The sequence below is a fragment of the Silurus aristotelis genome (assembly GCF_946808225.1).
Source record: "Silurus aristotelis genome assembly, chromosome: 12".
Taxonomy (NCBI): domain Eukaryota; kingdom Metazoa; phylum Chordata; class Actinopteri; order Siluriformes; family Siluridae; genus Silurus; species Silurus aristotelis.
Window position 1 is genome coordinate 3481892 of NC_139585.1, and position 16158 is coordinate 3498049.

The 16158-nt window shown below is 42.9% G+C and overlaps 2 protein-coding genes across 4 annotated transcripts in view; one reads left to right on the plus strand and one right to left on the minus strand.

Moving 5' to 3' along the window:
* Nucleotides 1–9212, minus strand: part of zbtb4 (zinc finger and BTB domain containing 4) — a 105495-nt gene extending 96283 nt beyond the window's left edge. The window contains exon 1 of the mRNA XM_083557419.1: nt 9193–9212. The gene's annotated coding sequence lies outside the window, so the exon portion shown is untranslated. The remainder of the gene's footprint in view (nt 1–9192) is intronic.
* The window catches only part of neurl4 (neuralized E3 ubiquitin protein ligase 4), a 28552-nt gene continuing 13452 nt past the window's right edge, over nt 1059–16158 (plus strand). The window contains exons 1-15 of one of the 3 annotated variants that reach the window (XM_083557421.1): nt 1059–1311; nt 2496–3042; nt 3115–3198; nt 4336–4745; nt 5496–5607; nt 5799–5887; nt 6118–6190; nt 6919–7192; nt 7285–7466; nt 7660–7745; nt 8252–8414; nt 8541–8751; nt 9898–9974; nt 10802–10880; nt 11877–12046. In XM_083557421.1, coding sequence (XP_083413547.1) covers nt 1147–1311; nt 2496–3042; nt 3115–3198; nt 4336–4745; nt 5496–5607; nt 5799–5887; nt 6118–6190; nt 6919–7192; nt 7285–7466; nt 7660–7745; nt 8252–8414; nt 8541–8751; nt 9898–9974; nt 10802–10880; nt 11877–12046 — 2722 coding nt within the window. In that variant the 5' untranslated portion in view covers nt 1059–1146. The remainder of the gene's footprint in view (nt 1312–2495; nt 3043–3114; nt 3199–4335; nt 4746–5495; nt 5608–5798; nt 5888–6117; nt 6191–6918; nt 7193–7284; nt 7467–7659; nt 7746–8251; nt 8415–8540; nt 8752–9897; nt 9975–10801; nt 10881–11876; nt 12047–16158) is intronic. The other 2 variants (XM_083557423.1, XM_083557422.1) reach the window with 2 other exon arrangements.

The window sequence follows — 16158 nt, forward strand, 5'->3', positions numbered from 1 at the left end:
ATATATACTTTCACGTATTTCCAAAATCTGTAAAACCTTATGTTTTGACTATTGAAGTACATCAGTGAGATTTATTAACATGTTTAATGCTAAAGGGGTGTGTGTGTGTGTGTGTGTGTGTGGGGGGGGCCCTTAACCCTCCCCTGCTCAGGTGTAACTCACTCTGGATAAGAGCTTCTGCCAAATACCAAAAGTTCTTAACCTTAACCCTCCACTTCCTTATTCACTCAGAACATAAGCTGTAAATCTGAAAGTAAAATGTGCTGATCCCACGTGGGGAATAACAACAATATGAAACCTGTTTCTTGTTCCTCATTACAGATGTTATTTACTGTAGGTCTGTTATTCTGAGACATCATGCAGTCATTAGGAACCCCTGCTATTGCTGTGCTGGGTGGGTTTTTTTTATTTATTTATTTTTATTTAGTTTCATAGAACATTAAGTGTTTAAAGAACCTTTGAAGGTTAAAGGGTCTTTACAGAACCATCCACCTTGTTAAAGAACCACTTTTTATTTTTTTATGGGGGTTCACAATCAACTGTGTCCAAAAAATGTCCTAGACAGGTTAATCTAAATTGTGTCACATGACCAAAATGTGTGTTCTGATTTGCTGTGATCTATCAGTTTATCTGCTGATGCTTCAGTGTCAAGCCTTCATCATAAATGCTACATTATTATTATTATTATTATTATTATTATTATTATTATTATTATTATATTGCTTTAGCATCTATTTTTCTTATATTAAATTTTTTCGTTATCATCAGCATCATCTTCCTCATCTTCATTATCATTACCATCAACATCACCACCATCATTGCAATCATCACCATCAATATCATTATCACCATCACCATCAACATCATCTTATCCTTCTTCATTATCAATACCTTTATCATCATCATCATCATTGCAATCATCACCATTATCTTCATCACTATTATTACCATCATCATCATTACTATCATCACCATCATCACCATTACTATCATCACCATCACCATCACTATCATCACCATTACTATCATCATCATCACCATCATCATCATTATCATCATCATCCTTCTTGCCTTGTAAAGACCTGGGCTGCCGCTAGGCGTTCTCGATTGTCGCAAAGTGCCGTGAAGCGCGCCGCCCCAGCGAAGATGGCGGCTGAGCTGCACCCGCGCAGCGGAAAGCTCATCGGGCTGTCCAATTCGAACCGCACGGCGCAGCGAAACCAGCCGGTTCAGGAGTTTAATCACGGCCTGGTGCTGAGCCGAGAGCCGCTGCGGGACCGCGATGTCTTTACGGTCCGGATCGACAAGAAGGTAAACAAGTCCGCCTCGTCGGGCTCAGCTAGTAGTAGCTGCCGTCGGTTTGTCTGCAGTGTTGGGTTGAATCTCAAACCAATCTGTGCTCACTACAGAAGAGCACTACGGAAATATAGATACTGAATATTGATTGCACCCTAATTAGTGCACTTTGTTTATATTTGAGACGCAGCCCTTGGTTTACCCATAATTTGATCCTGAGGGACGGGATTTTTTTGTTTATTTCATTGTCACACACTAAAACCGAGTCTGTTTGATCTGTCTATTTATCACGGATGCATATTTATTAACTTATGGTTTTTCCATTGTATATAGCCGCTATTGTAGCTAATGAACGTGTTTTTTTTAAACCTACCGTTTTTAATGTCAAACCCCGCCCCTTGCATTACGTTCGACACGGGTTGATTTAATTTCTCACCTTTCTATTGGCTGAGAACTCAGCCTCTACAAAGAACTGTCCAATCCTGACACAGGGGGCCGGACTGTACGAAAACGGATGGGGAAAAAAAATATCAAGCTCTAGCTTAGCTCATTGACAGACGCGCTAGTACTAGTAAGAAATGAACCTTTATTAGGATTATAATATTTTAAAACATGTTATAGCAACAAAGAAGCGTTTCAGCTCGAAATAAAAAACATAAATGCATTAAATTTGTGTTTATAAACGCTGAATAGCGTGTGCCAGCGCCATATTTGAAGCTATCTCTCTGACAGCCGGCTTGTTTGCTAACTACAATAAAAACAACTCGATTGTTGAAATGAAAATAAAACTTATGACTTGTTGGTTTACATTTGAAGCCAATACGAAGCCATAATGTGGTGTTTGAAAGCTAATTTTCTTACTAGTTTAAACTACAAGCTATTAGGTATAAATGTATGGGGTTTATATGTTTGGACGATTTTTGCTCAGAGGAAAATCGTTGATACTCAAACATATCGCGGTATACGATACATCACCGGGGTTGTTTTTATTTCAGAAAGCATCAATAACAAAACGGAGGTATATTTTATATATAAAACAAAGTGATTTGGTGTATATGGTGTTATTTTAGTGTTAAACCCACATGTATGTGGAGTAAAGAGTAAAATTACAGATCATTCCCTGAAACGATTTACCAATGTTTTTCTTTTTCTTTTTGAATCTGTGACGTATATGTGGTTTGATCACCTCGTGTTTGTAGGTGAACTCATGGAGCGGATCGATAGAGATCGGTGTGACTGCGCTGGACCCGGCCGCTCTGGACTTCCCCAGCAGCGCGACGGGGCTAAAGGGCGGCTCATGGATCGTTTCCGGCTGCTCTGTGCTGAAGGACGGCCGCTCGGTGCTGGAGGAGTACGGGCGTGACCTGGACCAGCTGGGCGAAGGGGACAGTGTGGGGATCCAGAGGAACGGCCTTGGAGAGCTCCACCTGTGGGTGAACGGGCAGGACTGCGGTCCGGCGGCCAGCGGGCTGCCCTCACGCCTGTGGGCCGTAGTGGACCTCTACGGGAAATGCACTCAGGTCACAGTGGTCAGCTGCGAGCCTCCAACGGATACGCAGAGCGACGAGCGGGACGAGATAGAAGAAGGAGAGGTGGACAGGCCGGCGTCTAGGCCGGCGTCTACGTCGGGGTCTACGGCCACATCTCCGGCTGCCCTCATGCCGGATCATGAGGAAAGACCGGGGGGCGTGGCTTTACCCGGGGTTCCTGCAATCGTTGCCTTGACAAACGGCTCAGCTGATGACGGTACTGGTAAAGAACATTTTTACCAACAAAAACGAATTTGCAGTGATCTCTAATAAAGCTTTTATTTTTCAGCCTCAGCGCCCGAACTTACACGAGGACACGGACACAGACATGGCCGACCCGACAAATTCCCAAATAACTTCGATCCAGACACCGGTATTTATCCCTCAAGATATCCTTCAAGATATCACAGTCTGTTCATGAACGATTCATTTTTTCTGAACGACTCTTTAATGTGACTCAAAAGAACGAGTCGTTTAAAAGAGTGATTCATTCTTCTTTTACTGGACAAAAGCACGAGCAAAGCAGCACAAAATCTCCGTTAGAGATGTACAAGAAACAGAACTGAGTGAAACTTGACTCTTTTAGTCCGAGTCGTTCGTTCTTTAAACACGTGACTCCCATATACACTGTGTAGTGCATTACACAGGAATCGAGTTGTTGTCCCATGAGTCCTCTGGTCCGATTCGTTCGTTTTTTTTATCACATGACTCCTGTAAATGCTACACAATCCAACTTTATTTTATTTTTTTATTTTTTTGTCCAAATTTTTAAATTATTGTTGTATAGGAGTCACGTGAAAAAAGCACTAACAACACGGACCAGAAGATATAAGAGGTAAAGCCACTCATTCTGTTCATCATTTGTCCCTAGCTGCAGTTGAATAATGGACCTATAGTTAGTTCTGATCAAAGGAACCAAGTGAATTAAATGACTCAAAAAAAAGATTTGTTCATTATAAAGAACGCGATTCAAAGAACCCGAGTCGCTAAAATAATCCGATCTCCCCATCACTAATATAAAATCACACTATCAGGATTTAGTTCAACTCACAAAGCTTCGATGAAACACTGGCCAGACATCAAATCTACGTAAATCACATTTTTTTCACATCGTCACCTTTTTTTTTTATTATTAATGAGCCAATCAGAAACTAGTGGGCGGGGTTATGACAATCTGGTCGATACACAAAACAAGGAAGAAGGAAGGGATAGAAATTTCCACTCCTTTATTCGAGGTTATGATGATGACGACGAATGCAATAATGCACGTCAAACTGGTGCGAAGTCCGATTCGAGGGCTCTCCGTCACGTCACGTCACGTCACACAGCCGCTAATTGGATGTAAATCAGATTTAGAAGAACTGGACGTGTGGGGAAAAAAAAAATCCCATTGAGGAGGAAAATCAGATTTGCACGTGCGTTCATCTTGCATTTTATGATGCAGTAACAATTTTGCCTGATTGATTGATCGATCCAGCCTTTTGTTTTTGTGCCCGGTTTCCACTTCCAGTCCTCACGGAGCACCAGTTATTCGACGTGTTTAACAACGCCATCGTGTCGCTGTACCGATCCGAAGATGAAGGAGGAGAGGACCTGGGTTTAGGGGGAGCAGGCGGTTCGGGAGGAAGTTCCGACTCCTCAAGAGGGGGGACGGGAAGCAGTAACGGATCAGGAGGAAACGAGAACGGAAGCAGGAGCGGCAATAACAACAGCCCACCTGGAAGTGGAGGTGTGGCGGGAACGGTGATAAACAACAGCGGGATGACCACCAACGATGCGCTGCTGTTCCACGAGAAGTGCGGCACGCTGATCAAACTGAGCAACAACCACAAGACGGCCGAGAGGAGGAGACCGCTGGACGAGTTCAACAACGGCGTAGTCATGACCAACCGCCCTCTCAGGCACAACGAGATGTTCGAGGTGTGTGTGTGTTTGTGTTCCTCCGAATCGCGTCGGTAACTGCTTCATGGGTCTCTTTCTGTAGGAAAAATCCAGGATCTCATATAACAATAAAAAAATGATTATAAAACAATTATAACACTTTCCCGTATTAACCATAGAACCAGCGTTTTAAAAATACAGTATATGCCTAAAAGTATTGGGACACTCGATTTTACTGGCCATATGTGCTTCTTTTATAAACTGTTGGAAACGCACATCTCCATGAAGATATGCTTTACATGGGTCAGAGCGGAAGATCTGCTCTAGAGCTCCAACCCTATCAAATATAAATGAATGTGAACGCTCACTGAAAGAATCTCAACAAAATCTTGTGGAACATGGTCTCGCTAGAGTGGAGATTATTATAAGGGTGAATCTGGAGCAAATGTGGAATGGGATGTTCAATAAGAAGCAAATACCGACATGTGTCCACATACTTTTGTCTATATAGTGTACATTTTGTTATAGGTTCATCTCATATACCGTAATTACCGGACTATTAAACGCACCCATATATAAGCCGCACCCACTGAATTTGACAAAGTTTTTTATTTTGAACATGAATAAGCCGCACCTGTCTATAAGCCGCAGGTGTCTACACTGAAACTAATGAACTGTACACAGGCTTTAATGAAAGACAGTGTCTGTAACACGCACTCCTAAATCCATAAATTAGCCATATACATATATATATATAATTTATTATAAATTTTTTTTTTCTCCTCGTAGATTCGTATTGATAAGCTGGTGGATAAATGGTCTGGATCCATTGAGATCGGAGTGACGACACACAACCCAAACAACCTGGACTATCCTGCAACCATGACCAACTTGCGCTCAGGTGCGTTAAGGAAAATAAATAAGGGTGGGTTTTTGTTTTCCGGTGGTGACGTTTCTGGTAACACCCATGTTCGTGTGTGTGTGTGTGTGTGTGTGTGTGTGTGTGTGTGTGTGTGTGTGTGTGTGTGTGTGTGTGTGTGTGTGTGTGTGTGTGTGTGTGTGTGTGTGTGTGTGTGTGTGTGTGTGTCTCAGGAACCATCATGATGAGCGGCTGTGGAATTTTGACCAACGGAAAGGGCACACGGAGGGAGTACTGCGAGTTCAGTCTGGACGAGCTCCAGGTGATGGATATGCTCAAACCCACACATTCTGCTTTAACACACACACACACACACACACACACACACACACACACACACACACGCACGCACGTTTGTGCATTTTTTTTTAATATTGTATTTCTGTTTACATGTTGGACAGACAGTAAAAACATTTCACTACATGTGGTACTGTGTATGAATGTGAGAAGTTTTGATTTGAATTAATTGGGGTTATCGCTGTTTATCTGTAGGAAGGAGATCATATTGGGCTGATGAGGAAAGCCAGTGGGGCGTTACACTTCTACATCAACGGCATTGACCAAGGTGAGCGAGCCGAGTTGATCAAATCCACTTTAATTGGCTCAGGAGTGAAGCAGAATTCAATCTGAGGAATGGAAATGATGAAGGTGTGGATAGTGGAACAGTACTATTACCTTTTAAACATTACACACCAAAAAAGTCTTCTTTTTTTTTTTCTTTTTTTTTTACATCCCATTTTGCCACTCCTCTGAGATGATGTTCCACTAGATTTCGTGGAAGATTGTTGCTTTTGTTTGTGCACTATGGCCAAAAGTTTGTGGGCACCTGTTTGTGGAAGATGGCTATGTGCCTCTTTTTGATCATCCCATTCCAGATTTAGTCTCCATTCTCTCTTATAATGATCTCCACTCTACTGGGGAGATGTTCTTATTCATTCACAAAGGTGTTAGTAGGTTAGGTCAGGTACTAATGAAGGTGGGTCTGGGGTGCAGACAGCGTTCATGTACATTCATGTTCAATAGGGTTGGAACTATATAGCAGGAGATCTTTCACTCCAACACATGTGTCTTCATGAAGCTGGCTTTATGTGCAAATGCCATCCTGGGGCAGGTCTCCTAGTTCCGAAGACCTCCTAAAAGTTTGGAGAAGAACCAACATATGGATAGGAAAATCAGGTGTTCCAATACTTTTGGTCATACAGTGTATTTATTAATATTGTAAGATACTATAATATATATATATATTTGTATGTATAGATTTTTGATTGATCTCCGTGTGTGTGATAACTTCAGGCGTAGCTGCTAACCAGACCCCAGGCGTAGTGTACGGTGTAGTAGACCTCTACGGCATGGCGGTAAAGGTCACCATCGTCCACAATCACAACCACAGCGACCGTTTACGTCGCAACAACGCCATCATGAGGGCTCTGTCTCCCGACGTGGGGCGACCCCGACCCGCCCTCTCGCTCACTACCGACCCTGATGCCCCGGACCGCCTACTTTTTCACCCTAACTGCGGGCAGAAAGCGGCCATCATCAGTGATGGCAGGACGGCCCTGCGACCTCAGTGAGGAAACTTTTTTTTTTTTTCGTATTCAGAACAAACTGAATACGAAGCCAACGTGTAATAAAATCGTGTGTGTGTGTTCTCCGGCACAGCGCGACAGACGACTTTAATCATGGGGTGGTGCTTAGCAATCGCCCGCTGCACTCCAACGAAGTGTTCCAGGTGCGCATCGACAAGATGGTGGACAAGTGGGCGGGGTCTATCGAGATCGGCGTGACCACGCATAACCCCGCCTACCTGCAGCTGCCGTCCACCATGACCAACCTGCGCTCAGGTACACCTTTTACCCCCCGAATAACGGTCAGCGACTGTGATGCGTTATAAACGCGAATAATCAAAGGGGCGGCGGTCGTGTAGGAGTGAAGACATTCAGGGTTTCTACCAGTTTGGAAAAGTGTAAAAAAGAAAAATGCAGAAATGTCCTGAAACGTCCCATAACGTCTCACAAGTTCTCTTGTTTCTCACAGGGACATGGATGATGACGGGGAACGGAGTGATGCACAACGGAACCACTATACTAGACGAGTACGGGCACAATCTGGACCGATTAAAGGTACGCTTTTCACTTACAGATAATAAAACTTTTGAATATTGTCTTTATTCGGTATGTAGAATATTTCGATCGTATGCCTGAGAAATGTAAATATCGTGACACAATGTTAATAGGGGTGTAAATGTACACGAAAGTCATGGTTTGTTACTTACCTCGTTTTTTTACTTACGATTTGATTCAATTTGGATCGGGGATGATTATTTATCAACACGGTTTATCATCAAATTAAATTGATTAAATAACATGAAATAATTGGAAAAATTTAATTAGTTTACATTCGTTAGACCCCATTTGGGTAATACAGATGTGTACAGACGTGTGCTTTTTTTTATAAATTTTTTTTTTTACATTTAATATAACGTTTTCTAACGATATGATCGACACAACTGTTCTACTTATTTCAGCAAACTTTAACGAATGTCTTAATTCTGTACGAGTATGATCACAGTACACCCCTAGTTTATTATTACTGTGTGTGTGTGTGTGTGTGTGTGTGTACGTACCAGGCCGGAGACACTGTCGGCGTGGTGCGGAAGGACGACGGCAGCCTGCACTTTTTCGTGAACGGAGTTCCTCAAGGCCCGGCAGCCTGGAACGTCCCGCCCAGCGTTTACGCCGTAGTGGATCTGTACGGTCAGGCGGCCCAAGCGACCATCATGGACGACATGGGTGAGAGAGGATGGCGCTTCAACAGTCAACACACACATACACACACACACACACACACACACACACACACATATATTCAGCTGCAGTGTGTTATGTCAGTTCTCTGTCTCTCTCTGTCCTGTCCAGCTGATCTTCCTCCTCTCCCAGACGACAGCTCTGAAGGTCCGATCGCCCTGTCCCCCGGCAGCCCTTGTTCCGTCACTGGGGGCAGTGCGACCACTGACCTGCGCTTCCATCAGCTGCACGGCACCAACGCCGTCATCACCAACGGCGGGCGCACGGCGCTCCGTCAGAACTGCCGCAGCGAGTTCAACGACGCCATCGTCATGTCCAACAGGTGAGATACATCATCGTTCCTGCACCAGGTGTAATAACTATGATGTAGGAGAACTCTGTGGGATTACGGATTCCATTCTCCTGCACATCAAACATCTCAGTCTTTATTTCTCGTCTGTCTCACTCTCTCTCTATCACATTCTTTATCTCCGCTGCTGGTTCTCAGTTTGAATTTCTTTATTTCCCTGTCTCTCTCTCTCTCTCTCTCCCCCTTTATTCTCTCTCCCTCCCCCTTTATTCTCTCTCTCTCTCTCTCTCCCTCATTCTCCCTCTCCCCCTTTATTCTCTCTCTCCCTCAATCTCTCTCTCTCTCTATCTCTCTCTCTCTCTATCTCTCCCCTCGTTCTCTTTCTCTCTCTCTCCCTCATTCTCTCTCTCTCTCTCTCTCTCTCTCTCTCTCTCTCTCCCTGCCTCATTCTCTCTCTCTCTCTCTCTCTCTCTCTCTCTCTCTCTCTCTCTCTCTCTCTCTCTATCTCTCTCTCTCTCGCCCCCTCATTCTCTCTCTCATTCTCTCTCTCCTTTTCTCCCTCATTTTCTCTCTCTCTCTCTCTCTCTCTCTCTCTCTCTCTCTCTCTCTCTCTCTCTCTCTCATTCTCTCTCCCTCATTCTCTCTCTCTCTCTCTCCCTCATTCTCCCTCTCTCTCTCTCTCTCTCTCTCTCTCTCTCTCTCTCTCTCTCTCTCTCTCTCTCTCTCTCTCTCTCTCCCTCTCTCATTCTCTCTCTCTATCTTGTTCTCAGTCTTTGTTTCTCTTACACTTTTCAACTGTTTGTATTTCTCTCCTCCTATCACTCATTCTCTCTCTATTTTCTCAGTATTATTTAATTTGAAATTAAATGTTTTTGTGTTTTTTTTATTTTTTTTTTTTTAAATCGTTCTTTTTCATTTCCATGTTTTTGGTACAATATAAGACTCCCCCTCACTATTTTTCTCTCTCTCTCTCTCTCTCTCTCTCTCTCTCTCTCTCTCTCTCTCTCTCTCTCTCGTGTTATTTCTATCTTTCTCTGTATACTAAATTCTCTCTATTTGTACTCTGTGGTTGTTGAATCAAATATCACTTATAAAAACTGTTTCTCTGTGTGTGTGTGTGTGTGTATGTGTGTGTGTGTGTGTGTGTGTGTGTGTGTGTGTGTGTGTGTGTGTTATCAGGTGCCTTCGTGATGGTGAGTTGTTTGAGATTGTGATTCAGAAGATGGTGGATCGCTGGTCAGGATCGATAGAAGCAGGTGAGGAGGAGGAACTGTGGTGATGTCATTCTGTACAACACGAACTTCCTGCTCCGTCTCCTGCTTTAACCACTGACTATAAATAACCCCTGACTCACACACGCCGGGTTCTGTTTTCTCTCCAATCTGGAGAAATTAGAAGTGCATGACACGCTGATGCATGTAAAGCAGATCTTCACAGGTTTGGGTCTCCTGGTTCAAGTGAAGGCATAATTTCACGCCACCGCATCTAAAGACGTTTTACACTATTGTGTGCCAGTCAGGTGTCCCAGTACAGTGTGTTTTTCTGATCTCCAAACATTTCGTAAAAAAACCTAGAAATAAAGTCTGAAATAAATGTTTGATATCAGATCCATGTGAAATGATTTGTAGAAGATTTGTAGTAGATCATTATAGCCTTCGTGTGACCGTTTTGAAGGTTATTGTATGAACTGAGTGGGGGAGTGGTGGCTCCAGCGGTTAAGGCGCTGGGTTGCCGATCATAAGGTCTGGGGTTCAAGCCCCGGTATTGCCAAGCTGCCACTCTTGGGCCCTTGAGCAAGGCCCTTAACCCTCTATGCTCCGGGGGTCCCTTACGAGGGAAATATCAAGGTCCGTGACGTCGGAGTGACGTGGGGCCGCCTTCCCGTGGGCTCACCACCTGCAGGAGGGACCGTAAGGGACGGTGCTGTGAGGATTGGGCAGCAGTCGAAGGCGGGGGTCTGCTTAGACTGCTGCCCCCGCGACCCGAATTACGGATAAGCGGGAGAAAATGAATGAATGTATGAACTGATTGTGTGTTTGAGGTGAATAATCAGGTTTTGATGTTTTTTTTATTTTTTTATAAGGAGTATCTGCGATCAGACCAGAGGAACTGGAGTTTCCCAACACCATGACTGATATTGATTATGATACCTGGATGCTGAGGTACGTCCATCTCTGATTTTTACTTAAGGAAACTTTCATACATTGGTAGTTGTTGGAAATCTTTTTGCTATTATGGTCATAATTAAACACGTAACGCCAAATTCATTTAACGGATTTGTGTGAGATTCATTGTCACTAATAGCTAACCATATTTAATGCAATTTAATGCAATATTTAAAAACAACAATCTTTAACGCAAATTAAGTTGAATTTCTACTTACACATTCATTAATCACATGCACATTTACTGCAGGGTTACTGAGGCCACGCCCCCTACACGCGCTGCACGTTCCTCTATAACGTAAAACACATCATTTCTTGAATCCTGCATACCAAAAAAATCTTGAAGATTATACACGTAAATTACATAATTCTTGTATGGGGTTGTGGGCAGGATGGTGCATTGTCAGGCTAGAACAGGTTTGGGTCTCCTTGTTCAGTTGAAGGCAGAGTTTCAAGCTACCCTTTACAACTGTGTGTCAACTTTGTGGGAACAGTTTGGTGAAAATCCACCTCAGAATAAAAAAGTCCTGTGTCCTAGTAGTTTTGGCTGAATAGTGATTAGAAATTCCTTTTTTTTTTTTTTTTTTTTTTACAAAGAGTTTTAAAACTCCTTCTCTTTCTCTTCTGTGTTTGCTGTATAGCTGTATTTTTCTTGTCTATTATATTAAATATCACACAAGAAGCAGAAACAGAAATTCATCCAGTGTAGCGACGGGTCAAACACAGACTTCTGACAGAAAACTGAAGATTCACTGGTGGTTCTTTATTTGTGCTCTGGAGCTTCCCACAACAGTGGTGCTGAACTGTCGCTGTCCGTTCAGCACCCTGCCTGCAGCTGTGATCTGAGCGATTTTCCTTCTTTGTGCGTGGGTTGGTGGAACGTTCGTCACACCAGAAAATGAGAACTTCCTTAAAAACAAGTCCTGCAAAAGCCTATTCAGATATGTATCCTGTTATCCACCTCCTCATGCCCCTATTATCTCCCCGTTACAGCGGAACAGCCATCATGCAGGATGGGAACACCATGAGGAACAACTACGGCTGTGATCTGGACTCCTTGGGGACGGGCTCCAGGATCGGAATGATGCGTTCAGCCTCTGGAGATCTCCACTACTACATAAACGGGGTGGACCAGGGGGTGGCGTGTACCGGACTACCGCCAGGTAAAGGAGGACACAAACCACATTTATCCACATCAGCTACAGCGGCTTCTGCTGTTTTCACACACTTTTATTTTTCGCTTGGTCCAAACGAGTATGAATACGTCTCATAACCTGACGTGTCTCTCTTCCTTTGTTTCTCTTTTTCTTTATCTCTTTCTCGATCCAGATGTGAGTCTTTCTTTCGCATCTCTCTTTCTCTGTCTCTTTATTTATTGTTTCTCTGTTTATATATATTATTTTATTATGTTATTAATATTATTATATTAAACTTTATACATAGTGAGATTTTTCAGATTGACTGACCTTCATTCCATTTTCGTCTTTTCTCCTAAACTTGGATATAATATAGATTTGGACAGTAGTTGTATTCGCAACCCAATTCTGTTTCTCCAACCTCTTTCTCCTTCTGCTCTCCTGCACTTCTTCATTCCACCACCACATCTCTGTCTTCATTTCTATTTCCAGATAGACAAGTACCTTTCTAGCTGCCTCTCTCATCACTTCTGCAGTAGTTCCCCAATCATCCAGCACCTCGTCACCACCACCGAGCTCCTGTCTGACCTCTTCCCTGAACCTCACACTACACTCTTCCTCCTTCAGTTTCCTCCATCTTATTCTTCTTTTAGTCCTTGCTCTCCTCCTCTTCTTCTTCACCTCCAAAACCATCCTACAGACCACCATCCGATGCTGTCTAGCTACACTGTCCCCTGCCAACACCTTAGAGTCTCCTTCAGGTTGCATCTCCTGCATAGCACATAGTCCACCTGTGTGCACCTTCCTCCACTCTTATACGTCACCCTTTGATCCTCCTTCTTCTTAAAATAAGTGTTTACCACTGCCATTTCCATCCTTTTAGCAAAATCTACCACCATCTGCCCTTCCACTTTCCTCTCCTTAAAACCATACCTACCCATCACCTCCTCATCACCTCTGTTCCCTTCACCAACATGACCATTAAAGTCTGCCCCAATCACCAATCTTCCTTTCTCCTCTTCATCATATCAGCTATCTCTCTCCCTTTACCCGTCATAGTACCAACATTTAAAGTACAACCCGAACCTTCACTCTCCTCCATTTCTCTTTTCCCTGTCGTCTCTGTAGACGTCTTCCTACTCTCCTTCTCCTCCTTCAGCCAACAGTAGCACAATTTACACCGGTACCATGTTGGTTAACGATACCTGTGGTGGTCATTGGTAACCCGAGTTTTGACCGATCCGGTATGAAATTCTGATTCCTGATCCGCTTATTTGAATTGGCACGTTTTACGCTGGATGACCTTCATAACACAACCCTCCACATTTATCCAGGCTTGGGACCGGCACTAAGAGTGACCTGGCTGGAGCAACCATAATTGCTTGTTTTGAGATATATATAAATATATATATATATATATATATATATATATATATATATATACAGTCTTTATCTTCTTTTGGCTTCTCCCATTAGGGGGCGCCAATGCGGATCATCAGTCTCCATACCCCCTGTCCTCTACATCTGCCTCTTTAAACCCAACTACCTGCAAGTCTTCAAACACCACATCCATAAACCTCCTCCTTGGTCTTCCTCTTTTCCTCTCTCCTGGTTCTCCATCCTCAACATTCTCCTACTGATATACCCCATGTTCCTCCTCTGCACATGTCCAAACCATCTCAATCTCACCTCCCTCACCTTGTCTTTAAAACATCCTACATGCGCTGTCCCTCTAATAAACTCATTTCTAATCCTGTCCATCGTCGTCACTCCCAACAAACATCTCAGTATTAACTTATGAACTTTTTTAATGTTTTAATTTTTATATACAGTACAGACCAAAAGTTTGGACACACCTTCTCATTCAAAGAGTTTTCTTTATTTTCATGACTATGAAAATTGTAGATTCACACTGAAGGCATCAAAACTATGAATGAACACATGTGGATATATATGGAATTATATACATAACAAAAAAGTGTGAAACAACTAAAAAATGTCATATTCTAGGTTCTTCAAAGTAGCCACCTTTTGCTTTGATTACTGCTTTGCACACTCTTGACATTCTCTTGATGAGCTTCAAGAGGTAGTCACCTGAAATGGTCTTCCAACAGTCTTGATAGAGTTCCCAAAGATGCTTAGCACTTGTTGGCCCTTTTGCCTTCACTCTGTGGTCCAGCTCACCCCTAAACCATCTCGATTGGGTTCAGGTCCGGTGACTGTGGAGGCCAGGTCATCTGGCGCAGCACCCCATCACTCTCCTTCTTGGTCAAAAGCCCTTACACAGCCTGGAGGTGTGTTTGGGGTCATTGTCCTGTTGAAAAATAAATGATGGTCCAACTAAACGCAAACCGGATGGAATAGCGAGCCAATGCAAGATGCTGTGGTAGCCATGCTGGTTCAGTATGCCTTCAATTTTGAATAAATCCCCAACAGTGTCACCAGCAAAGCATCCCCACACCATCACACCTCCTCCTCCATGCTTCACGTTGGGAACCAGGCATGTAGAGTCCATCCGTTCACCTTTTCTGCGTCGCACAAAGACACGGTGGTTGGAACCAAAGATCTCAAATTTGGACTCATCAGACCAAAGCACAGATTTCCACTGGTCTAATGTCCATTCCTTGTGTTCTTTAGCCCAAACAAGTCTCTTCTGCTTGTTGCCTTTCTTTAGCAGTGGTTTCCTAGCAGATATTCTACCATGAAGGCCTGATTCACACAGTCTCCTCTTAACAGTTGTTGTAGAGATGTGTCTGCTGCTAGAACTCTGTGTGCCATTGACCTGGTCTCTAATCTGAGCTGCTGTTAACCTGCGATTTCTGAGGCTGGTTACTCGGATGAACTTATCCTCCGCAGCCGAGGTGACTCTTGGTCTTCCTTTCCTGGGGCGGTCCGCATGTGAGCCAGTTTCTTTGTAGCGCTTGATGGTTTTTGTGACTGCACTTGGGGACACTTTCAAAGTTTTCCCAATTTTTCGGACTGACTGACCATCATTTCTTAAAGTAATGATGGCCACTCGTCTAACAGTCTATTCAGTAGGACTATTAGCTGTGTATCCACCTGACTTCTGCACAACACAACTGATGGTCCCAACCCCATTTATAAAGCAAGAAATCACACTTATTAAACCTGACAGGTCACACCTGTGAAGTGAAAACCATTTCAGGTGACTACCTCTTGAAGCTCATCAAGAGAATGCCAAGAGTGTGCAAAGCAGTAATCAAAGCAAAAGGTGACTACTTTGAAGAACCTACAATGACACATTTTCAGTTGTTTCACACTTTTTTGTTATGTATATAATTCCATATATAATTCCACATGTGTTAATTCATAGTTTTGATGCCTTCAGTGTGAATCTACAATTTTCATAGTCATGAAAATAAAGAAAACTCTGAATGAGAAGGTGTGTCCAAACTTTTGGTCTGTACTGTATATATATATATTCTGTCTTCAGGGCAAAATCAGCAGGGGATCTAAAAATTATTTATGATTTTTATATATAATATATATATATGTATTTATATGTATATATATATATATATATATATATATATATATATATATATATATATATATATATATATATATATATATATATATTTATACACACAGTGAGGAAAATAAGTATTTGCTATTTTGCAAGTTCTCCCACTTAGAAATCATGGAGGGGTCTGAAATTGTCATCGTAGGTGCATGTCCTACATGAAAAAAATCCAGAAATCACAATGTATGATTTTTAAACTATTTATTTGTATGATACAGCTGCAAATAAGTATTTGAACACCTGAGAAAGTCAATGTTAATATTTGGTACAGTAGCCTTTTTTTGCAATTACAGAGGTCAAACGTTTCCTGTAGTTTTTCATCAGGTTTGCACACACTGCAGGAGGGATTTTGGCCCACTCCTCCACACAGATCTTCTCTAGATCAGTCAGGTTTCTGGCCTGTCGCTGAGAAACACAGAGTTTGAGCTCCCTCCAAAGATTCTCTATTGGGTTTAGGTCTGGAGACTGGCTAGGCCACACCAGAACCTTGATATGCTTCTTACAGAGCCACTCCTTGGTTATCCCGGCTGTGTGCTTCGGGTCATTGTCATGTTGGAAGACCCAGCCTCGACCCATCTTCAATTCTCTAACTGAG